General features: G+C 57.1%; 1 protein-coding gene across 3 annotated transcripts in view; it reads left to right on the top strand.

Moving 5' to 3' along the window:
* TMCC2 (transmembrane and coiled-coil domain family 2) overlaps positions 1 to 19,842 on the top strand; it is a 39,592-nt gene extending 19,750 nt beyond the window's left edge. For 2 of the 3 annotated variants that reach the window (XM_027613351.2, XM_027613352.2), the window contains exons 3-5: positions 14,973 to 15,913; positions 17,515 to 17,650; positions 18,247 to 19,842. In XM_027613351.2, coding sequence (XP_027469152.1) covers positions 14,973 to 15,913; positions 17,515 to 17,650; positions 18,247 to 18,558 — 1,389 coding nt within the window. In that variant the 3' untranslated portion in view covers positions 18,559 to 19,842. Of the gene's footprint in view, positions 1 to 13,734; positions 14,232 to 14,972; positions 15,914 to 17,514; positions 17,651 to 18,246 lie in introns of those variants that run through there. The other variant, XM_027613354.2, reaches the window with a different exon arrangement.
* The last annotated feature ends 4,270 nt before the right edge of the window (positions 19,843 to 24,112 follow it).

Here is a 24,112-nt window from a genome sequence, read left to right as displayed (position 1 = left end):
CTCTTTTTGAATAGGATCATGGGCTCAGTTAGTTGTCCCAGGAGGCACCTGGCTTCTAGAATTAGCCTTTGTTCATCTTTTCCCCACTGACACCCATGACTTTCTTTCTAGATGGAAAGTTCCCATTGTTCTCCAGATTAGCCCTGGCTTCTGGAAGTACAGAGTTCCGGGGGTGGGTGGTGAAGTTAGATCATGTCCAAGTTACCTAATAAGACCCATGGTCTTGCATTTTCAACCCTCTTGTGTCTTAGCTCAGGTGAAAAACTTGTGGGAGACCCTGTGGCTCTCTGCAGCCCCTGGGGACTGAGTGGACTCCAGCCCAGACATGGGTCCCCAGCCTCTTCCCTTGGGATCCTCAGCCCCCTCAGGTGCACCCCAGTGGAAGGCGTGCCCTGGGGTGTGAGCCCCACGCCAGAGCCAGTAACAGTCAGCAGCAGTAGGAGCTCTCTCTTATCCAGTTCCAGACAGTGAGGAGCCAGCGCTGGTGATGTGGGCATGGGTCATGGGAGCTGGCAACAGGTCTCCCCAGCACCGTGCCCATTCCTCCCTGGATCCACCACATCCCTGAGATGCGAAACATGACCCTGGTCCCCTCTGGTGCCAGATGAGGCAATGGAAATATAGTATCGTTAACCTGATCCCCTCTTCTGCCTCTTCTTTCTTCTCACGGGCGGTCTGGGCTTTCTCTGTTTATACCCCGCAGGGCAGAGGGCTCTGAAACAGAAGCAGGGGTGAATACACACACCCTACTGCCTTCCTGCTAGGCTCCAGGAACCAAGGGCTCCCCTGCCCTACAGTGTGGGGGCTGGAGGCAATGAGCGACGTTTCTGGGAACAGTAGCCTTGTCCAGCCTTCCCGTCTCTCACTCTCACTCTCTCTCTCTCTCTGCCAGGCGCTGGGATGTCTGACTGTTCTTGCCCCCTGCCCCCCACATCCTCCAGAGGCTGACTCTCATGCTTCTGCTTCTTTTGTCCTCTTGGACCTTCACCCCAGTCTGGATTGGGGGCGTTCTCACGGCATCCTTTTCCATCTCTCCAGATAGCCCACTTCTAGGACCCCAGAGCTGGGCCAGTATCCAGGGCTAGTGAATAATTGAGCATTCTCAGCAGAAGCTCAGTCAGATCCGAAGCGATACCGTGACCTCCTTCGGGTGGCTGGAGAGACAAGGGCTCTGTAATCTTAACGTCATTATATAAAGTTTCTTCACTGCCGGAGCAGGCGGCTTCAGGCCCACATGTGATCTGGGCCCCGCGCCTGGGTCCCGACTTCTCAGGGGTGCAGGGGCATGGTGACAGGCCCCTAGGACTCGCTGCTCGCATCGCTCTGAGCCCAGCTGGCTTCGGGCACACAGCAGAGCAACGTGTCGCACCTTGCAGAGTGCTGTCACACCCATTTCTCATTTAATCAGGGCAGCTCATGGGAAGTGAGGAGCCCTGGAGTCAGCAGGATGCCCCAAGAGTTCTGCATTTCAGTCCTGTGTTTTTCGAGAGGAATCATTCTGAATTCTTCTTGGCAGACAGAGTGGGGGTGGGGGGGGGAGTGCTCTGCTTTCCTAAAATCTGTCCAAAAAGGAGATGCTACATCTTCTCTGGGTCACTTTCTCCTGGACCTCTCCCCAGTGTCCTTACCACCCAGGAGATGGAGTGGCTTGTTCTATTCACCTGACACCCAATTTTGATTTTCCTAAAAGTGACCAAGGTCAGTGGTTCTCCCCACTGCCCAGCACCTGCTTCACGACCGTGCCTGTGGAGGGCTTCCTACAGGAGGGTCCTCAGCATCGGCCGGGCAAAGGAGCAGCAGGTGGGAGAGGTGGCCTCCTCCCTCCCTGGACGGAGCCGAAAGGTGGCCTGGTGTGTACATGCTCGTCGCCCCCCCCCCCAGCCTTCTCCGCTGTGGCCTTTGCTGCCTGGGGGCCAAGCCTCTCTACCTGCTCCTAGAAAACATGCCCACCTTGGTTGCTGTACTTCATCCTGAAGACTGTGAACCTTCCTCCCCTCCCGCCTTTCCCCGGGGGAAAAGCAGGGCTCTTTACGGTAACGTGAGTTTCTAAGAAAATGCACCTTCTGGCAGGGTCAACAAGTGAGTGTTAGGGGAGGGGCTCGGAATGCTGACCCCTCGCTGAGCCGCATTTCTAAGAGGTGAGTGGTAGAGGGTACCTGGGTGGCTCAGTTGGTTAAGCGACTGCCTTCGGCTCAGGTCATGATCCTGGAGTCCCAGGATCGAGTCCCGCATCGGGCTCCCCGCTCGGCCGGGAGTCTGCTTCTCCCTCTGACCCTGCCCTCTCTCATGCTCCATCTCATTTTCTCAAATAAATAAGTAAAAAAAAGAAAAGCTTTAAAAAAAAAAAAAAAAGAGGTGAGTGGTAGAGAAGCAGCACCCTCCCACGGAGGGATCCTACCGGGGAGATTTTCACAGTGCACCTGGAGCCCGAGAGTTTGAAGGCCTCACCTTCTATTCTGAGCTCCTAAATTTAGCTGTCTTTAGCTCCTAAAGCCAATGGCTTCTCTGGTTTCCCATCCTTCAGAATATGTGCTTTGTGCTTTTTTTTTTCCCCCTAAGAGAAAGAAGAGTAAGTAGAAGGATAAAAGGGGAGGGGGCTGAACCATAACAAGGGCAGAGGAAGAGACCAGAAAAATGTGATACTTAGAGTGTTAGAGAAAGAAGGGGCCTGGCTTGAGAATTCTGAGGAGAGTCTAAACTGAGGGGAGCACAGCAGTGGAGAGGCCGGGGCCCTGCTGGTTCAGTGCAGGAGCTGGGCTCCTGTCCAGTGTCCCCTCCCAGGATGGCGCCAACCCATCTGTCACCCCAGACTCAGGCTAGCTGGGAAAGTGGAGGATGTGCCACCGGAGACACCTACCCCAGCCCAGCTGCCTGGGCCCGTGCGCTGGAGGAACAGGGACTACCCTGCCTTGGCCAATGTGGGGCTGCGTCTTGGCCAGCCAGAGGGCTCTCGGGCCGGCCAGGACTTTACCAGCAAGTACACGCAGTGGCATGCACCCAGCAGCACCTTCTCTGCTCTGGGGCTCGGGGTCCTTTCCAAGCCCAGTGCTTGAGTGCCTACTGCAGCCCTTCCACATCTGCCTGCCCCTGTCCTCTTGGCTTCAGATGGCAGCTGCTTTTCTGGCTCTTTCTGTCCCAGGCCCCGTCTCCCAGGTACCGCGTGGGGCGACTGTGGTGTGTGCGAGGACATACACATGGGGTGAGGGAGCCTCAGCGCTGGTCATCTTGTTCAGTAAAACCTACGTGTCAGGCATGTTCCCATTTGATCTTCACTGCAGCCCGGGGAGTTCATGATCATATGTACCATTTTGCCGCCAGGAAAACTGAGGCTTAGCTACGGAGAGCCTCCAGTGCTGGGCTCATTAACCCTCTCCGCCCGCCTCCCGATGCCCCCGGTCTCATTCCTGAAGGCCTCTTCTCCCAGGCTGCTGCCGTGTGGGTCCTGCTGCTTTCTCCTGGACTGGTGAGGAAGCTAGCGAGTGGCAGGGGCAGGATTTAGGGCAGGCCTCAGGCTCCAGGCCCTGTGCTGTGCCACTGAAAGGCTTAGCCATCCCTCACAGAGCCCAGCCTCGGCGAGTCTTCCTGTGATGCAGTCTCCTTCCGCCAGGGCTTCCCAGGCTCCCCTGCTCTTCCCACATGCCTCCTCCCATTGCACTTGGGGACACTGAGCCTCACGGCCTGTGCGGACTTGACCGAGGTCCCAGAGCAAGTATGGAACTCAGACCCAAATCCAGGCCTCGCATCACCTCTCCTACCACCTCACGACGCCTCGGGCTCCCTGCTTCCCACCCCCAGGGCAGGGAATTCTGTGTCCTTGATAGGTCTGGGGACATTTCATATGTGTAAAGACAAGAACAGACTCTAGAGGAAAAGGGATCTCTCTCCCTCTGGCTTGCCTGGCAGACCTCCCCCTGATTCCTGTTTGTTCTTTTTCTCTTAGCAGACTGTTGGTTCACCCCTGCGCTCCACCCCCCTTTTTCCTGCTGTTCGGTTATTGTGCAGATGGGTGGGTTGTCCCCGGAGCCGAGGAGCTGAACCCTCCCTTGAGGGAGACACCGGAGGCCTGTGTACGGTGACTCTCCTCCGGGTCATCTTGGTGGTGCAGTGTGTTTTGCAGGAACCTCTTTCTGGTGCATCTGAGCCTTCACGATCCTGGGCAGCCCAGGGAATGAGACTCATGAGAGAGCCCCAGAGCTTAGCTTCCCCCAGCCCCCTCAGCTCTGGCCTTTTGGCACGGCCTTCTGCTCTGCTTGTAGGGAAAGTTACAGATCTTAGCTTGGTGGAGCCTAGAAAGGAGGGAGGCAGGGGAGAGATGGGTGGTTTTTGTTGTTTTTTGTTTTTTTGTTTTTTAATTGTTCCATTTATTCAACAAACATTTTTTGAAGCACTCCTAGTTATTATGCTGAATTTGACTTGACACATGATATACAAAAATAAGGCCTTTAAAATTATGGCTTTTTTGATTGGTTATGGATGTTTTCCAACCAAAATTTCTTAAACAGAACACTTCTGCAGGGGCATCTGGCTGGCTAGGTCGGTGGAGCGTGTGACTTTTGATCTCAGGGCTGTGAGTTTGAGCCCCACGTGGGGTGTGGAGATGATTTATAAATAAAATCTTAAAACAAAACACTTTTGCAGTGAGAAAGACTGGGGAAAAAAATCAGTAAGAGCTGCTCTGGATTTAGAAAAAGGTAGTCTTTTGATGATAATTTTGAAGTAGCCAAAATGTTATTATCTAGACTGCGTTAAGAATGAGTGCAAAAATATGCTTTAAAAAATTTTGGTCCTGCTACACTTTGCCTTAGATATTATTACTTTATAGGACCGTCATTCGTCTTGGAAGGAGAGAGATGTCTTTGCTCGAGAAGACCCAGCTGTGTTGTGTGGCCATGCAGGACAGAGCTGTAGTAGATGCACTATGTTTGTTGCTGCTTGATGAGTCAGGTCATTCGGTCATTCTGCATATGCAGGGAGGGTCAGTCCTATGCTGGGCACCGTGAGGGGCTCGGATATATTTAAGATGTGATTCGTGCCTTCCTCGGGGAAGTAAGACCTAAGGCCTATTTACACATAACCATTATGCAAGAGGAGTGGTGCATAATGCTAAAGTAAAAATCGGGTATCATAGGAGGGAGATCGTTTGCAGATGTCGGGAACTGATGGAAGTGTTTCCTGACTGCTCCTGGCTGAGCTGGCCTCAGAAATTGGGACCTATGTGATGGGCTTTTGCTAGGTTCCTGTCGTCACAAACTCCAAGTCATCGGCCACCATTAATGTTTGTAAGGTTTCACGAGCCCAGGGTGTGGGGACTCCTGCTCTTGGTGTTTTTGGCTGGTTGCCCTGGCCTTGGGCCCCAGAGATAGCCCTGGGCCTTCCTTATCTCTTTGCACCTTCTTGGGACCACCCTACCACGTGTGGACCCTCCGTATTTAAGCCCTGAGCCCCTTGCCTGGCTCAAGTAGGTGCAGGATCCGTGCCTTTGGTGAGTCTGCTTCCGAAGCCTCCCTGAGAGACCCAGCTGGGCCCTGAACCGGGCAGGCCGTCCTGTCTGCCTGCTCACAGCGTCCTCTCCTCAACTGTGGCCCTCTCGCCCCCTCTGCTGGCCACTCCTAGGATTTCCTGCTGGGAGAGTCGAGATGAAGTCCCAGGAGGTCGGGACTGCTGTGAGTTTGCCATCTGTGTTTGCTCTTGGGTGTTTTTGCCTGGGCCATGCTGGGGGTGGAGGGGTGGGGATGGGGTGGGGAGGAGAGCAGGGAATGGGGAGCAGAAGCCAGAGGAGAAGTAGTTGCAGTGGTGTCCAAGAAAAGTGGATTTGTGGAAGAAAATCTGAGAGCAGAGGAGTCCCGCAGATGAGGCTGGCTGAGTTCTGACTCCCCCAGGGACTTCTTGGATGGGGAGGGCGCCTTGGGAGTGACGGTGCCATAAGCCAGTGAGCAGAGCAGCAGGGAGAGGGGTAAGGGGCTCCAGGCTGAGCTCGCTGTGTTAGGATCTGACAAGAAGTCCCCTCCAGGCTCCAGCCTTTCTGGCTTTCGAGACCTCCATCCCGGAAGGCTGGCTAGGAGCCCTACTTCCATTAGAAGGTGAAAAAGGGGAGTCCATGGGACCGTGCCTCTATGAGAAGGGCTTCTGATGGTGGGAGGCATGCGCGATGGGAGGGGATGAGCAGAGCACCCGTCTAGGTGGGTGCGTGGTGCAGGTACCTGTGTCCCCATGTACTGCCCCACCCCCACCGGGGCTGGAGTTGCTGCCTGTCACACCTGGGGGTTCTCATGCACACTGACCTCACTATGGCAACAGCTGGACTTGCGGATGGGCAGAGCAGGGGGGCACCTCATCAGAGCTGGGTCTGCCCGCTCAGTGATCCTGCCTGTCTCCTCCCAGTTGGGAAGGAACAGCCTATGAGCCCAGGGGAGGGGAATCTCCCAGAGCAATCCGCCCCTAATCCCCAGGCTGGGCCTCAGGCTGGAGATGGCGGCTGCAGAGCCTGGGAGCTTGGGAACACCTGCTCGCAGACCCCGGCTTCCCTTGGCAAGCCCTGTGCTGCCCAGGGACTGTGACCCCGGGGGCCTGACCCAGCCCGGGGAAAGCTGGAGCCCCAGAGGTCCTGGCACCCCATCACCAGCACGGCTTCGGGAAGCGGTACCCACACAGGTGAGGCCCCTGGGGGGTGGGAGAAGAGAAGCTCACTGGGCAGGGTTGGGAGAAAGCCAGGCGCCTTTGTGCTTACCCTCTGGTCTCTCAAGGTGTGGCCCCCTCTCTCCCTTAGAACTCTTTGTGGATAGGAGAAGGGAGGAGGGGGTGAACACCAGGCCTCGGCTGAGGAGTGTCTGGAGGGCCCCTGGGGTCGGGTGGGGGGTCTTGTGTGGGAGCATGGCTGAACCCTAGCACAGATGCCTCTAGAAACCGGTGGCCATGCGTCACTCCTCTCGCAGCCCGAGGAGCTGATGTGAAATCAGGTGGGAGGTGTGTGCCTGGTTTCGATCACTTCTGCCTACAAACATTGCCAGGGAGGGAGGGGCGTGAAGGTCCCATGAGCACTGACCCCAGGTGGACGGTGGGGGGTCCAGAAGGAGCAAAGTGCTTGGTGCCTGGAGCTTTTGGAGAATTTGCAGGATGGCAAACGGAGGACGCCCCAGGGCAGGAGGGTAGCTCCGGGCCAACCCAGGAACCAGTGTGAGGAGGCAGGGGAGGGTGCAGGACATTTGTGTGGAGAAGGACATTGTTGTCAGCAAAGCAGGGGATGAGGTAACTGAGGGGAGGGTATGGATTTGACCAGAACCAGTGGATGGGCCTGTCAGAAAGGACGGGAAGCTAGGGGAGAGAGAGAAGAGGGTGGCCCTGAGGGCCAGGTGGGAGGGGGCGCCTGCCGGCTGCAGGCAGAGGCTGAGGTAGGCCTCCACCCCAGTGCCCAGCTGCCGTGAGATCGCACGTGCTGTCCCAAAGGATGAGCGAGTGTATTTCCTCATCTGCGCTCCGCGCCCTCAAATCCCTTGTTGCAGCTTGCAGTTCCCTGTAAAGCCGCTGAGGCCATGCCATGGCAGGAGGGAAGGGGCACCACAGGAAGAGCCAGGGCCCTAGGACTCCTACCCCGTGAATCCCCCTTGTGGTGGCTGGGGCCTCGCTGCAGCAGTTCTTCACCCCACTGTACCCCGGGGAACAGACCTGGGTGTACATACGGCCCCCCACGTGTACCCCATTAAGTGCCTCAGCATTTGCGTCCCTGCCTTCTGGAGAAAAGCCGCTTAGGCTCCCAGGCACCAGTGGGACCGCCGGGTGGGTGGGGACCGTCCCCATCCCCCTTGCCCTGCACCTTTCCCATGTGGGGGTGCCTGGCTCAGCGGGGGTGGTGTGTCCAGAGCCGGCACTGGGGGACTGCAAATTGCCCTCCCACCCCCGCCAGGCAGAGAAAGAGCCTGCAGCCCCACGGGCTATGCCTACCGATCTGGGAGGATGGGGGCAGCCCCTGACTCCAGGACCAGGGGTTGGGATCATGTTTCCAGCTCCGGCTGGAATATCAGGTTGTTGTGGGAGATGTCAGGTCCCTGTCCTCTCTGCTTCTCCATCAGGTCAAACTGCCTGTTTAGGCAGAAGGATGTTAGCTGGCCATCAGCGTTCTTTTCTGTCCTGGTCCCGGCCTTGCCTCCCTTTCCCCCTGGGAACTGGTAGAAAGAGTTGAATCTGAGTGTTCTCCCTCCCGAGAGGGGTGCTCAGATCAGCGTCCTGGGGCCAGAAGTCAGCAGATGGAAGCATCTCTGCTCAGTCACGTGGGCCCCACGGCCCCCAACACACTTGCCTTCTGGGCTCTTAGCCCCTGGAAGCCCAGGCCTGCTCAGGAGCAGCATCCTGCATAGATCTCAGCCTGCTTGGCCAGATCCACAGACCCTCTTGTTCCCACCCTGGGAGGGAGCCTGAAGGCCACCTGTCCTAGGATGGCAGGGGCTGCCTGCTCTCCTAAAGGGAAGCACAGAAGCTCTAGGGCTCTTCTCCCCTCCCTTCTCCTTTTTTTTTTTTTTTTTTTTAGGTCTAGGAGTGACCTTAGTGTTGGCTTTCCGATCCCCGGGCAGAGAGCTAGGATGGGCAGTCCTCATCTTCTGGGTCAGCCTGCCCTGGGGTCCCTAACAGTAGTACTTTGTAAATCCGGGAAGGGGCTCTTGTACCCTGGGGCGGGGAGTCAGGCTGGGAGCCCTCTGCAGCCTCGTGGGAACGTGGGAGCCCAGGTGTGGAGCACACCCTCCTTGCAAGTGGTGCTTGTTGTACGGCTCACCTTGAAGAACGCTTCGTGTATTTAGTCCATTGCTGGAGAAATAGAACCATGATCCCCATCTCACAAGAGCTGGTCCCTTGCCCTCCCTGCACAGAGCTTCACGAAAGCCGGGACGCTTTCCGGGCCCTGGAGCGTGTACGGTGTGCTCCTGGCCTCAGGGATCCGGGCGGCCAGGCTGGGTGGTGTGCAGGAGGGCAAGCCTTTGCCCCATGTCTGGGCCCAAGTTAACAGAGGATGTGAGCTCAGGCCTGGGAGGAGCTGGGAGCCCCAGGAGGCCCACAGGAGCCCGGGCCTGGGAGCTCCTGTAATCTGGCAGCGTGCCTAATCTGGCTTCATTCAGAGTTGCCAGAAGGGGGCAGGGAGGAGAGTCCACAGCTCCGTGAGGCCACGTGGAGGGGGTGCTTCCAGGTGCAGGAAGCAGGGAGAGGAAGAAAGTTGCACCCTGGACACTTCAGACAACGTCGCATCTCTGGCTCTTCCAGAACATTCACCAGGACTTCATGGATCTCAGTCACTGTTTAGAACAAGGTCTATGACCTCAGCCCTGGCCGGTAGGTACTGTTGTGAGCGGGGGGCATGACGTGGCCTCCTGGGGATGGAATGGCATCGTGGAAGGAAGCATGACCCTCCCTCCACCATTCTCCCTTTGTAAGAACTTGCCTGGCCCGTGCACAGGGATTCGTGTTGGGGTCAGGTGCCTCAGGAGAGAGGGGTGGGGAGGCCATGGTGCTGGGGCCACAACTCCAGGTGTGGTGCTGGCCGCAGGGCATGGACGGAGGGCTGGGCGACCTGGGCCGCGTGAGGCTCTGTGACAGTTTGGAGAGAGGAGAGGTGATGCCCGTGTAGCCCTCTCACTGCCATGCCCCAGCTGGGGGACCCAGGGGATTTTCATCCCCCAGTGACCAGGACTTGAACGATCTGGACCCAGCCCCAGGACAGGGGGTTGGGAGTGAGTTAGAAAGAGCTTCTGCCCTGTTGAAAATGAGACAGTAAGACGAAGGACCAGGTACCCTCCCATAGGCCCACGCAGTGATAGGACATTAATTGGAGCTGTGGCCAGAGCCAGCAGGCTGGAGGACCCCTTGCCTTCCACATCCCGGTTTTGTAATCACCACCTCTGTCTAGTTCCAGAAGACGGTCATCACCCCAAAGGAAACTCAGACCCGTGAAGCAGCCACTCCACATCCATTCCTCCCCTGCTCCCAGCCCCTGGGGCCACCACTACCCTGCCTCTGTCTCTATGGATTTAACCATTCTGGACATTTCACATAAATGGAATCCTTCAGTATGTGACCTTTGTGTCTGGCTTCTCTTGCTTAGTGGGATGTTCTCAAAGTTCATCCATGTTGTAGTATGTATCGGAGCTGCTTCATTCCTTTTATAGCCAAATAATATTCCACCGTGTGGATGTACCAGTGTTGTTGGCCATTCACTGGCTAATGGACATCTGAGTTGTGTCCACCCTTTGGCTATTGTGAGAAGTGCTGCCGTGAGCATCTGTGTGTAAGCACGTGTTCGAACACCCATTTTTATTTTTTAAAATATTTTAATTTTAATTTTTTTAAGATTTATTTTATTATTTTTTAAGATTTTATTTATTTATTTATTTATTTTACAGATTTTATTTATTTATTTGACAGAGAGAGACACAGCGAGAGAGGGAACACAAGCAGGGGGAGTGGGAGAGGGAGAAGCAGGCTTCCTGCTGAGCAGGGAGCCTGATGTGGGGCTGGATCCCAGAACCCTGGGATCACGACCTGAGCCAAAGGCAGACGCCCAACAACTGAGCCACCCAGGCGCCCCATGATTTTATTTATTTTTTTGAGAGAGAGATAATGAGCAGGGGAAAGGGACAGAGGACAGAGGGAGAAGCAGACTCCCCGCTAAGCAGGGAGTCTGATGTGGGGCTTGACCCAGGACCCCGGGATCATGACCGGCGCTGAAGGCAGACGCTTAACCAACTGAGCCACCCAGGCGTCCCAAGATTTATTTATTTTAGAGAGAGAGAGTGAGCAGGGGGTAGTGACGGAGGCAGAGGGAGAGAGTCTCAAGCAGATTCCGCACTGAGTGTGGAGCCAGATGCTGGACTCGATCTCAGGACCCTGAGATCACAACCCGAGCTGACACCAAGAGTTGGACTCTTAACTGACTGCACCACCCAGGCGCCCCTGAACACCCATTTTTAATTCCTCTGGGTGTAGACCCAGGAGTGGAATTGGGGGATCATATGGCAGACCGATGTTTAACTTACTGAGGGACCCCCAAACCGCTTCCCGCAGCGGCTGCACCTCTTTCCGTTCCCACCAGCAGGTGCGAGGGCTCTAGTTTCTCCGCATCCTCGCCAACACTTGTTATTTTCCCTTTAAACATTGCAGCCATGCGAGTGAGTGTGAAGTACCGATTTATTTTTGTTTTTGAGCACCTGCCGGCTGCCCTGAGATTGTACTGTGTCTGATTTCATCCTCCCGACAGCCCTTTAAGGCAGGTAGAATCGCCTCCCCTTTCCAGATGAGAAGATGCAGGCCCAGAAGAGTTAATGACACTTCCAAGGGCACACAGCGTGTGAGGGACAGAGCCGGGCTTCTCAATCTAAATCCTCGTCCCCTTCACCTGTTTCACCCACCCCTCCCCCACCGCCCCTCTGGTGAGCACCAGTGTGTTCTCTGTATTTAGGCGTCTGTTTCTCGTTTTGTTTGTTTTTTAAGATTCCACATGTGAGTGAAATCATATGGTGTTTGTCTTCCTCTGACTGACTTATTTTGCTTAGCATTATACTCTCTAGCTCCGTCCATGTCCTTGCGAACGGCAAGCTTTCCCTCCTCCTTACGGCTGAGGGAGGGTCCACCGTATGCGCGCACCGCCTCATCTTTATCCACTCGTCGGTCCGTGGACACTGGGGCTGCTTCCCTCCTTGGCTCTTGTCAGTAATGCCACGGTCTCATCGCTTTTCTTTGTGCTTTTTGTTTTCTGTGTGTGCTTTTTTTTTTTTCAGATATCTTTCTCCTCTTCTGCTTATTCCATCCATCATCGTTTTGTCATCTTACGCCTGAATTTTCCTTCCTTTGGTAAAGTATTCTCCCTCTTTGTACCTCTGCCTGCCGTCTGCCACCTTCTTGGCTTTCTGTTCCTTAATCACTCTGTCTTGGTTCAGCCCTGAAAGGGCCCTGCTGCCATGGGGGGGGTGTGCTGGGGTGGGGGAGCGTGGAGAGCTCCCCACCTTCCTCCAACTCCAACATGTGCCTTCCTCCATGGGAGAGGAGGGCAGAGCGGAGGTGTTCCGTGACTGGAGGTGCCCAGCGGGATCCAGATGTGGTAGACGCCAGTGGAGGGGCAGGAAGGAGCTGGTGTCCTGCTGCGGGACCCCCAGGCTCGAGTCTGGGCCCCAGGACAGGGGAGAGGGGCAGGCAAGGGGGCCGGGACCCCAGCCCCAGGCCACTGCAGCCCATCATCAGGCCCCAGCTCATTTCCCCAGGAATGTCTGTTCTCCTCTCATTCATGGGGATTTCACAGCCAGCTTCCACTCTGCTTTTCCGTTTGTAAGCTAGACAGACTCTAAATCACGGGAGGAGACACACCAAGCTGCCGGACTAAGGCCAAGGTAGGGGGAAGAGTTGCTATTTTATACACCCTTGGAGTCCTAAAGCATCCCTGTCTCGTTAGCTCCTCCCACACCCCTCCCAGTCCCTGCAACAGATGCTCTGCTCCTCATAGAGACAAAAAACCGCCTAGCGCTGAGCATCAAGCCAGGCTTCAGCCAGATCCAAAACTCGCTTTTTGGATTTTTTTTCTCCCACAAAGAGGGGGAAAGAGAATTGAGCCTCTTTGGGAAGCACAGTGGCCTTAGCAGAGGACTGGATTATTTAATCCTAAAAGTCATGTGTTCCTAGGGGCGCCTGGGTGGCTCAGTCGGTTGAGTGTGTGACTCTTGTATTTGGCTTGGGTCATGATCACAGGGGCGTGGGATCAAGCTGTGTGTCGGGCTCCGTGCTGAGCATGGAGCCTGCTTCAGATTCTCTCTCTGCCCCTCCCTCCTGCCCCCCTCCACTTGCTCACATGTGCTCTCCCCTCTTAAGAAAAAAAAGTCATGTATTCCTAGAAAACTTAATTTTTTGTATTGCATATCTGTGCTGTAGTATCAGTATTGAGTGAATTGATTTGCATAATCTCTTAATTAAACTTCATCCCCCACCCCGCCCCACCACAAATTATGCTGCCTAGATTCAGACAGCATTTATGAGTGCCTTCTGTATGCCCCGCACTGGGCTAAGTGCTTGCTAGACATCATCTTGTGTAATCCTCACAAAGACCTGAGAATAGGCAGGATTTTTCCATTTCTCAGGTGGGGGTACTGAGGGTCAGGACAGTGGAGAGGCAGGCTGTTTGTCTTCACTGCAGGAACAGCACAGGCAGAAGGGGTTTTAACTGCAGGATGGGGTTTTAAGTCGGACTGGCGTGACAGACCTTGGGACAGATCATTTAAAGGAGACTGTGGAATTGCCTCCTCTGGTATACAAGGTCAGAAAATCCGAGAAGCCAGGGTTCTGGAGGTCTGAGCACCTGGAGGGAGGGCCAGGAGACACCAGGGGAGACCCAAAGCAAATGTAAGGGGAGAAATTGGAAAAGGGATCAGCGTGGTCCCCAGCATCCCCAGTGACTCTGTGACCTGAACAGGCCCCAGAGGAGCCACCCTCCCCTGATGATTTTTAGCAGGGCTTTTGTTTTCAATAGTGTTTTCCAATAACTTTGCACCTCAGCAGAAGCCGAGTGCAGTGACTTCTGCCTGCAGTTGGCACAGGCTGCTTCCGGTTCCGGTGTGTGTGACCGGGCCACTCTCTTTGTGTTTAACCCCTTCCCCCACACATACCTCCTCCCGCCCCACACACACGAAGAGCGAATGATCCGACCCGGCCGTCCTGGGGGTTGCTGTGTGTAAAAATACATAGGGTTGAGCCATTTCCTGCCGCTTCCGTTCTTGCATGGCGATAAGACACTGGGGACCCAGCTGCAGACAGAGAGATCCTCCAGCAGCCGAGGGGGAGCCGGCCCTGGGAGAGCAGGACTCCAGGCCCGCCCGCGTTCATCTGACCCTGGGTTTCCCATCTTTCCTATCTCTTGTGACCTCTTTCCTTTCTCCCTACCGGCCCCATCTTGCCATCTTTTCTCAGCCTCTCTCCTCTGTGTCATCCTAATGCACTTGGGAAGCCTACCTGCTGGTGTGGAAAGGGGCTGTCTCCTCCTTCCTGCACCTTCACCCCCTCTGAGCTGGGCCCTGCTGCCCTCAGGCCCCCGGACCAGCCCTTGCTGCCCTTGGCCCCGGGGGTTGCTCCTGGGACCCGAGTCCCCAGGCCCTGGCCCACAGGGCGGGTGGGGCTGTGCTCTTCTCCCGCATCGGGGAGACTGGGCAGGGCCTGGTGCTCCCACCATCATGAAGCGGAAGAGGTTGCTGACGACTCAAGAGAGCTGGAAGGTGATGGAGGGGCTGCGGGGGGGGGTGTCAGCAGAGGCCGGCGACCTGCTGAACTGCATCAGGGAAGCCGGGGTGAGGAGGGCGGGGAGGCTTCCTGCACCTGTGTGGGGCCAGACTATAGCTCTCGGGGAGAGGCCTGCTCCAGGCAGGAGCCTTCTGGGGAGGTTGGGTCCAGAGGGACAAGTTTTCTCATCCCTGACAAGTCAGTCCTGTGACTCTCCCCTGAAGCCTCAGACCGGCTTAGTCCATGTGATGGAGGAACAAGAGTTCTGGGTCAGAGGTTCCATCCTTTCATAACTGTGTGTCCCTGAGCAACTTGCTTAACTCTCTGGGCCAAAGGTAGATCTGCCTAGACTGCACTTTAGGGAAGTTGTGAGGATTAGGTAGATCACAGATGCGAGAGCCCTTCAAATACGGCCTCTGTAGGGGCACCTGGCTGGCTTGATCGGTGGAACATGCATGCCACTCTTGATATCAGAGCTGTGGGTTCAAGCCCCACTTTGGATGCAGAGATTACTTAGAAATACAATCTTTTTTTTTTTTAATGGTAGCTGTAAAAGGAATACTATGTTGTTGTTATTTTGGACTCTTGCCCTGAAGCTTCCTGTTCATCCTGCATCTGTCCTCCAGGCAGAGCAACCAAGTCTGGGGGTGTCCAGGGACACACGAGAGATCCCCACTGTGTCCCCTGCCATGGTTTCGCGATTTACCCATGCTTGCCCTGCTTCCCTTCTCCCCCAGGTCGACAAGGGAGACCCGGTGGCCCTGAGCCTCCCCGGCGGCCCTGGCCACGGTGACACCGATGGCCCCATCAGCCTGGACGTGCCAGACGGGGCCCCGGACCCCCAGCGGACCAAGGCTGCCATTGACCACCTGCACCAGAAGATCCTGAAGATCACCGAGCAGATCAAGATCGAGCAGGAGGCGCGGGACGACAACGTGGCCGAGTACCTGAAGCTGGCCAACAACGCGGACAAGCAGCAGGCTTCACGCATCAAGCAGGTGTTCGAGAAGAAGAACCAGAAGTCGGCACAGACCATCGCACAGCTGCACAAGAAGCTGGAGCACTACCGCCGGCGCCTGAAGGAGATTGAGCAGAATGGGCCCTCGCGGCAGCCCAAGGACGTGCTGCGGGACATGCAGCAGGGGCTGAAGGACGTGGGCGCCAATGTGCGCGCAGGCATCAGTGGCTTCGGGGGTGGCGTGGTGGAGGGCGTCAAGGGCAGCCTCTCGGGCCTCTCGCAGGCCACCCACACCGCTGTGGTGTCCAAGCCCCGGGAGTTCGCCAGCCTCATCCGCAACAAGTTCGGCAGCGCCGACAACATTGCCCACCTGAAGGACCCTCTGGAGGACGGGCCTCCCGAGGAGGCGGCCCGGGCGCTGAGCGGCAGTGCCACCCTGGTGTCCAGCCCCAAGTACGGCAGTGACGACGAGTGTTCTAGCGCCAGTGCCAGTTCGGCCGGGGCGGGCAGCAACTCGGGGGCCGGGCCAGCAGGGGCGCTGGGGAGCCCCAAGTTGAACGCGCTGTATGGGGCCCCTGGCAACCTGGACGCTCTGCTGGAGGAGCTGCGGGACATCAAGGACGGACAGTCCCACCTGGAGGACTCGATGGAGGACCTGAAGGCTCAGCTGCAGAGGGACTACACCTACATGACCCAGTGTCTGCAGGAGGAGCGCTACAGGTAGGCGCTGCCCCCGCCCGCGGGGCCCTGGCCGTCAGTGATGGGCCCCGGTCTGCAGACTCCAGGTGGCGGAGGCAGACGGAGGTGCACGTAGAAAGGTCCCAGGCTGCTGGAAGGAGCCAGAAGAGGCCCTGGGAAGGCCCTGGGAAGGCTTCCTCCAGACTGGTCAGAGCCTCTGGAAGATAGGGTTATGGGACCTGTGTGTGGGGAGAAGGTGCTGCCGGTCTCAGGAGCACTGAATGCCCCTCCTTGGTGGTTATGGGGTCCGTGTACAGGAGGGGAAACTGAGGCAGGGACCAGCTATGTGGCTTCTCATCTGGAAAGATTAAGAGCACTGACTCTGAGGCCAAGTTACCTGCGTTTAAACCCCAGCTCTATTCTCTTTCTTTCTTTTTCTTTTTCTTTCTTTTTCTTTCTTTCTTTCTTTCTTTCTTTCTTTCTTTCTTTCTTTCTTTCTTTCTTTCTTTCTTTCTTCTCTTTCTTTCTTTTTCTTTCTTTCTTTTTCTTTCTTTCTTTCTTTCTTTTTTCTTTCTTTTTTTCTTTCTTTTTTTAAAGATTTTATTCATTTAAGAGAGGGAGAGAGAGAGCAGAAGCCGGGGGAGTGGCAGGCAGAGGGAGAGGGAGAAGCAGGCTCCCCACTGAGCAGGGAGCCCAATGCGGGACTCCATCCCAGGACCCTGGGATCATGACCTGAGCTGAAGGCAGGCGCTTAACTGACTGAGCCACCCAGGCGCCCTCCCACCGCCCCACACCTCCTCATCCCCCCCAGCCCGCCCAGCTCTACTCTGCTGTTTACCTTGAGCAAAATACTGCTCTCCACACCTGGTCTCCTTGTCTGTGCAGCGGGAATAACATGAATCCTTACTCCGAGGGTTCCTGAAGGTTAAATGAGTCCAAACCTGTAAAGTCAAAGTACGTGAACATCTGGCATGCTCAGTTTAAAGCTTTGGCTGATGCTGGAGTCTCTGGTCCCTCCTTCCCCTCTGCGCCTTCCACCCTTGTGCTCGGTGCCTCTCGCATGGCACTTGGCACTTGCTCCCTGGGATTCTTGGCCATCTTTTCCTTAATTAGCACTTTTCCTTTTTCTTCTTTATATATATGAAGTTTTGGGAAGTCGAAGGGAAACCCTGCCTGAAAACGAACTAGCCCACACTGTGTGTGTTTGGAGATTGTGTACCTGCAGAGCAGGGATCGTGTGTCTGTCCCGCTGTGTCCCTGGTGCCCAGGAGAGCCTCTTAGTCCAGGGCTCACAGGCTTCTGTTGAAGTCCGTTAGTCCCTGACTCCTCCATTCGTGAGCGCTCTGATCTTTGGCAGGTTCCTTCACCTCTCTGTGTGTTAGTCTTATCTGTAAAATGGGATGACATTGGTACTTGTCTTGTGGGGTTGAGGGTGGCGGGGAACCTACGAGATAATGTGCGTGAAGTCCTGGCCCGGTGTCTACATGGAAGCAGGGCTGTGTCTGTAGTAACTTCCATTGTCCTTGCTGTTAAAATTGGAACAGGGCTGAACACCCTGGGTGGGTGGCGGAATGAAATGGATTGTGGGGAGAGAAGGGAGGTGAGGGGGCCAGGACTGCTGTCACACCTTGTCCCTTGGCCAGGTACGAGCGCCTGGAGGAGCAGCTCAATGACCTGACGGAGCTTCACCAGAATGAGATGACCAACCTGAAACAGGAGCTGGCTAGCATGGAGGAGAAGGTGGCCTACCAGTCCTATGAGAGGGCCCGGGACATCCAGGTGCGACCCGACCCTGACCCTTGGGGCTGGGGGCAGGGGGTGGGGGGGCCTGGACGTGCGGAGATAGCTGGGAGCCGCCGGAGGGGGAGGGCCCCACCAAGGGGGGGATGATGGGCGCAGGCTGTTCCATTGGCGGGGCAGTTGGGCACGCGGGGGGCAGCGTGGGGCGGGGGGGAGACAGGGGCGAGGCAGGCCCGAAGCCAAGTTTGTGCGAGCCGATGGGCCGGGGCCTCCTGTGCCCCTGGCTCTTTGATGGCAGCCTTGCCAATGAGTAGTTGGGATTTCCAGGCTCCAGACTGCCTGGAGAGGGAGCTCCCGGGGATTGGGCCAGCTGTGTCTCCTACGCACGCACGCACATGCACACACATACACACGCACATGCACACACATACACACGCACACACCCCACTCCTGTTTCCTGCCATCGTCCCCAAATAGTTGTAATCAAAGGCCTGCCGCCTGCTGCAGCTGATCAGCCTCTCCCCGCCGCTGGGCGCAGTCACCTTCTCCGAGGGGCAGTAGGGTGCAGCCCCCCTGGGGTGGGGGTGGGGGGCCACACCCTCCCTGAGCCCCCGCGTGCGCCCCACCCCCCGCAGGAGGCCGTGGAGTCCTGCCTGACCCGGGTCACCAAGTTGGAGCTGCAGCAGCAGCAGCAGCAGGTGGTGCAGCTGGAGGGCGTGGAGAATGCCAACGCGCGGGCTCTGCTGGGCAAGCTCATCAATGTGATCCTGGCGCTCATGGCCGTGCTCCTGGTGTTCGTGTCCGCCGTCGCCAGCTTCATCACACCCCTCATGAAGACGCGCCTGCGCATCACCAGCACCGCCCTCTTGGTCCTCGCCCTCTTCCTCCTCTGGAAGCACTGGGACTCCCTCACCTACCTCCTGGAGCACGTGCTGCTGCCCAGCTGAGCGGCCGGCCCGCCCCCACCCCATGCTCTCCCGGGGCCCCAGGGTGCCCGCGCTTCTCCAGGAGGGACCCGGGCATTCCCGAGTCCCCAGAACTTCTTCGTGTGTCTGGTTTGGCCTCTTGCCCAAACTGTCCATTCTAGCAGCTCCTGCCCCCTTCTCTGTTCTCGCTTCTGTCTGCCGCCTTCCCCCCGATGTTCTGAAGGGAGCTTCGAGGGCAGCCCCGACCGGAGACGGTGGGGACATCTGTGGCCAAAGGGAGCAGAGGAGGACACCAGGATGGACTGTTCCAGATTATTTAGTCACCCCAGGACTTGTCCCAGCTGACTCAGGATGCGGCAAGTCAGGAAGGCCAATAAGAATAGGAGCAGGAGAGGGCCAGGCCCCAACCCTTCTCCCTTCCAGGGAAGAGCCCAACCCGGAGGCTGGACAGTTCCCTCCTACAGAAATGGCCAGGGTAGAGGTCAGAGGGCAAGGGTGGGGGTGGGGAGGGGTTCTGCTGGCCTCAGAGAATGCCAGGGAGAGAGGGTAGGGCCTTCCACCCTCTGGGCACCTGCTGGGCCAGAGAGTAGGCGCCGTCCACCCCTCCTTCCAGAACTGGTTTGAGGCTCACTTCTGGGCCAGGCCTTTCCCAGGGTATGAAGGATGCAGGCTCTGGAGGCCAGGTGGGGGGTGGCTTTGGACTTGTGTTTTCCCTGTGATTCTTTCTGCCTGTCCCTGGATCTGCTCTTTTCAGGGAAACAGGCCCCAGGGGCCTCGAGCCTCAGCCTAAGCCCTTAGGCCTCTGGGAGCACGGGTTCTATTTATTTATTTATTTATTTGTTCCTTTGTTACCTTACCCCCACTGAGCTCCGGGGAGAGGGCCTGCCTGGTCCTCTCCCGGAAGCCAGGGCTTGTTCTTGGCTTGTTCTCGGCTGTCCGGCATTTCCATACCATTTCGCCTCTGGATAATCCTGGCTGGGGGAAAGGGGACAGAGCCACCCAGCCCCACTCTCCCAAAGTAGCCCCTCGGCCAGGATGGGAGGAACGTAGCCTCTCTTTTATACATCTATTTATTTTGTATGTGTGTATTTGTGTGGAGGAGGTTGTTTGTTGCTTTATTTTTTTAAGGCTCTGGAGTGTTGTGTATGGTTTCTCTTCACATCCCAGCCTTCCCACGGGCACTTCCAAGAAGAGAGGGCATTTCTCGCAAAGCGAAAGAGAAATCCCCTGGAGCGGTGGAGGGTAGTGCCCGTCAGCTGTGGTGGACTTTCCTGAAAAATAAATATCCTCTAAGTTTTCAGAGCATCCTGTCTAGTGTTGGTTGATGGGGCCATCTCTGTGGAAAGCACCGGGTCTCTCCCCACACCCAGGCATTCTGGGTAACAGATTGGGCCTCCCCTGTTGGCCCGAAGCTGCCTTCTTCCAGGATCCACCGCTGAACAAACCATCACGCACCCTTCCCGTCCTGCTTTGTGCAGCCAAAGCTGTGGCCTCGGCGGTAGGGAAGTGAGCCGATGACAGCCCATCCGGCTGCCAGGAGCCCTTTCCAGGGGGAGGGGATTGGGAGAGAGATGCCCGAGGCCTGGACAGCATCAGGCAAGCCCCGCGTGTGGCCACGAGAGGGCAGCAGAGTCCTTACTCACCCTTGTCTCCCGGTGCAGTCCCAAGGAGGGGCATCTGCTGGAGTTACCTGGACCTTATCCGCTGTCCAGCCAGAGCACAGATCACCTGCTCACCAGGAGCTGCGGTGAGGCTTTGAGCACGGAGGCCGGGCCCCCAGTCTCTGCCCTGTGGGTGCAGCTCCTGGCCCTGGCAGTCCAGGGCACTCACAGAAGGCACTGGAATCCCAGCAGGAACCCTGTAGGACCTTGTGTGTGTGTGTGGAGGGGGATGGGGGTGCCACCAAATCTTCCTAATGAGAGGAGGGAGCCGGGTGCCAGGAGGATGTGTGGGGAAGGCACCCATCCCAGAGTCCTGGCCCATAATTAGCACACCTGTGGCCGATTTCCTATTCCCCTCTTGGGCCTCAGTTCCCACATCTGTAATGGGGGATGGATGTGGTAGCTGCTGGTTTCAAAGGGCTCTGAGAAGTCACAAGTTGCAGCTGCATCTGTGGCCCTGGGCTTGAGGTGGCCCTAGGAGTCAGGGACCACTCCCTAACCGGTCCGAGAGAGTGGCGTGCTGGCGCCCCCTGGAGGGCAGAATTAGTTCATCCTCACCCTCTGTAACCATGTAGGAGTCTCAGCAGGTGACCTTATGGGGCCACCCCACACTTCGGCACTCCTGGGCTCTGCACCCCCCTTCTCTTCCAACCACACACACACCTCCCTTGAGGGCCGCATTCCTGGGCCCCAGGTGGGGGGTGGCTGCTCCAGGGTGCAGACATTTCCCACATTCCTCCCCAAGGTCAGGTGCTTTCCCCCCTGTCCCCCCCCCCCCCCCCCCCGCCCCGCATTGGCTCTTAAATGTCCCTGCCAACCCCAGTCCGCACTAAAAGGGAGGAGGGAAGGAGGGAGTGCAGGGGTCATTCTCAGCTGATAACTGAAGCTGCAAAGTGACAAGTCCAAGAAAAGGGGACAGATCAGCCCCAGCCACAGGGTCATCTGCAGAAAGGAGGGAGCCACCCAGGCCTCAGTTGACAGGGGAGGCAGCTAGTAAAGCCCTGCTCTGCCCTGACTGGGAGTGGGGTTTTGTTCCTCCGATGGTCACCGACACTTCCTTGCTTGTGTCTGAGCCTCTCCTTCCCTCTGTAAAAAGGGGGTGAATTGTCCCCACTCCACACCTGCCTCCTTCTCCCACCGCGGGTTCCTGGGGTGGCCTGCTCTGCAGGGGACCATCCTCCTTCAGACTGCAGGACCGACAGGGCCGGTCTCCTTCCCAGGGGCTCTGTCCTGCGAGCCCCAGCGCCACCCGTGGGGGCCCGGGGGGCTCAGCCAGGCCGTGTGCAGCCCCTGGTGGGGGCAGTTGAGACCGCATCTCGGCCTGGCGCTGGTGTTCGCACTCGGGCAGCGCTGGGCACGCAGGCGGCTGGCCGGAGCAGCACTGTTGACCGTGCCCGTGCAGAGCTTGCTTTGCTGGAGGCCCGGCGGAAAGATCCAGCGGCAGCAGGGGCCCTGGCAGACATCAAGCCCTCTGACAGCCAACCGGCAGAGGCAGGTGACTCACCCCTCGCTGCTCCAGGTTACTCCAGTTTTCTTGGGTTGATTCTAGGGTGGGGAGGGAGGGGGCAGAAGGAGAGACCTGGGGCCACAGGGTGGAAGAAGAGGGAGCTGGAGCTGGGGCACCTGGAAGGATCCTCATGGCAGGCTTCATTCCCCCATCAGAGCGGGGGCCATGAAGTGAAGTCCAGATCCCAGTATTACAGCGTGGGCTTTGGAGCCTGCCAACCTGGGCTCAAATGCCAGCACTGCCACTCACCCTAGACAAGGCTCCAGCTGCCCTCGGAGCAGGCTAGGAGTGTGGGCTCGTGGGTCTGGGGTACAAGAAAGATGACATTCTGCGCCTCGAGGCTGTAGCCAGCACCTAGAATATGGTCAGAGACTAACTCAAGGCAGCTGTAATTTTCTCTTCGTTCCTGACCCCAGGGGACGTTCAAGTGCAGAAGAATTGCCCAGGAAGTGAAAGGCAGACCCTGCAGAAAACTTCAAGGCTGAGGGTGACTCGGGGAGTTGGCCTCTGATCCCCGACAGCCCAGGAGAGGCCCTCACAGCTCCCCTTTCCCGGGAGCTGAGAACCTTCTTATTCCAGAGGCCTTTCACCTAAGTCTTATGGACAAACCCCAGTCCCAAGGAGTCAGGCCCCAGCTTGAGGGAGGACGGAATGAGGCCCGCTTGGCCCAGGCCAGCTGCCGGGGCCACCCCGGTCCTACAAGTATACGAGTACGCAGGGCCTTCCCTCCTCCAGCCCGAGGGGGGCTCCGGAATCAGCATCCAGAGGCCCAGGTTTGAGCAGAGACTCAGCCACTCCCTGTCTGTGAGGTCACGGGCCTCAGTTTCCTCATCTGAAATGTGATGATGCTTGTGCTACCCGAGTGGCAGGACTTCTGTGAGGCTCAGAGGAGACGTCCGATGTGGGTGCCTGCCCGAGGCCACCCCCAGATCTGCCCTAGGGGAGATATTGTAAGGCCGCTGCTGGGCCATCTGGGGCCCCCAGAGAGGGCTCTGACCTCCTTGCGGGCAGGGATTGAAAAAGTGGCCAACAGTGACCCCTCAGCCGGACGGGTTGTAGCCAACCTCCGAATGAAAATGGAAGGACGCACCTCGGCCCCCACCCAGTGTGCTGGCACGGCACTTGGGGAGGGTGGGGAGGCTGGGACTTGCCCCAGCACATCCAGACCTGCAGGCAGGACCTGAGTCAGCCAGAAGGGCAGTCTAGGCTGGAGATGGCGGCCCTGCCTCCCACACTCAGCTCCTCCCAGGAGCGACTCTCCCTCCCCAGGAGCGACTCTCCCTCCCCAGCAGCCCATCTCTGGCCTTTGATTCCCCTTTCCCAAGGCCAACTGTCCAGATGAGGTAGCCTGGACCCAGCGGTGCTGGACAGGTCCCCTCCACTGTGCACCAGATCCAGGCAGCAACCCACCAAGCTGGCTCTGCTTCCAAAAGCACCCAGAGGAGATTCCCTGAATTCTGATCAGGTGCCTGGGCTCTGCTGCCCATGTACCTTCCAGCTAAAGGTTCTTTGGTTGCCTTCCTTTGGTTGTCTTTTTTTTTTTTTTTAAGTTTTATTTATTTATTTGACAGAGTGAGAGAGAGAGAGAGAGAGAGAGAGAGAGAGAGAGGGAACACAAGCAGGGGGAGCGACAGGCAGAAGGAGAGGGAGAAGCAGGCTCCCCGCTGAGCAGGGAGCCCGATGCAGGGCTTGATCCCAGGACCCTGGGATCATGACCTGAGCTGAAGACAGATGCTTAGCCAACTGAGCCACCCAGGTGCCCCTTTTGGTTGTGCTTGCCACAATTTCAGCTCACAGGAGACAAGTTTGAAGTAAATGCTTCAGAAATATCTGGGTCTCTCTGGCTGGTCTGGGGGCTCTGCTCTCTGGTCTCCTGCAGGAAGGCTGAGTTGGCTCGTTCCCACCCTCTTGGGTCCCCAGCTCTGTGGAGGTGAGGAGGAGAGGGTTTCCCACGAAACTGGGCATTAAATGAACTCATGCAAGAGACAAGTCACCAACACGGACCTGTTATGTGTCTCCGACTGGAACTTCTTCCTCATCTTCTCAGCCAGGTGGGGCCACGGATGGGAAGACCTGAGAGATGCAACATGGTTGCTTAGGAGAAAGGGGCTAAAAGGGGGTCTCCTTCCTTCTTCTCCTTCCTCTTCCTCCTCTACTAGTCTTGGAACTCTCATCATAGTTTAGTGGCCGAGGGTCCAGGTGTGTGGCCTCCAAACCACCCCACCTTAGGTTCAGTTAAATTTCAGAAACACGATTCAGAGCAGTAAGTAAAGTAAGACATGGTCCCTGCCCTCATGGAGCTCACAGCCTAGTGGACACACACACACGGACACACACACACCCCTCCGAAACAAGGGAAGGCAGAGGTAAATGCTGGAGCCGGGGCTGGGGTGGGAGGTTCTGGGAC

The sequence above is a fragment of the Zalophus californianus genome, chromosome 10, assembly GCF_009762305.2.
Source record: "Zalophus californianus isolate mZalCal1 chromosome 10, mZalCal1.pri.v2, whole genome shotgun sequence".
Classification (NCBI taxonomy): Eukaryota; Metazoa; Chordata; class Mammalia; order Carnivora; family Otariidae; genus Zalophus; species Zalophus californianus.
This window is presented reverse-complemented; position numbering and strand designations above follow the sequence as displayed.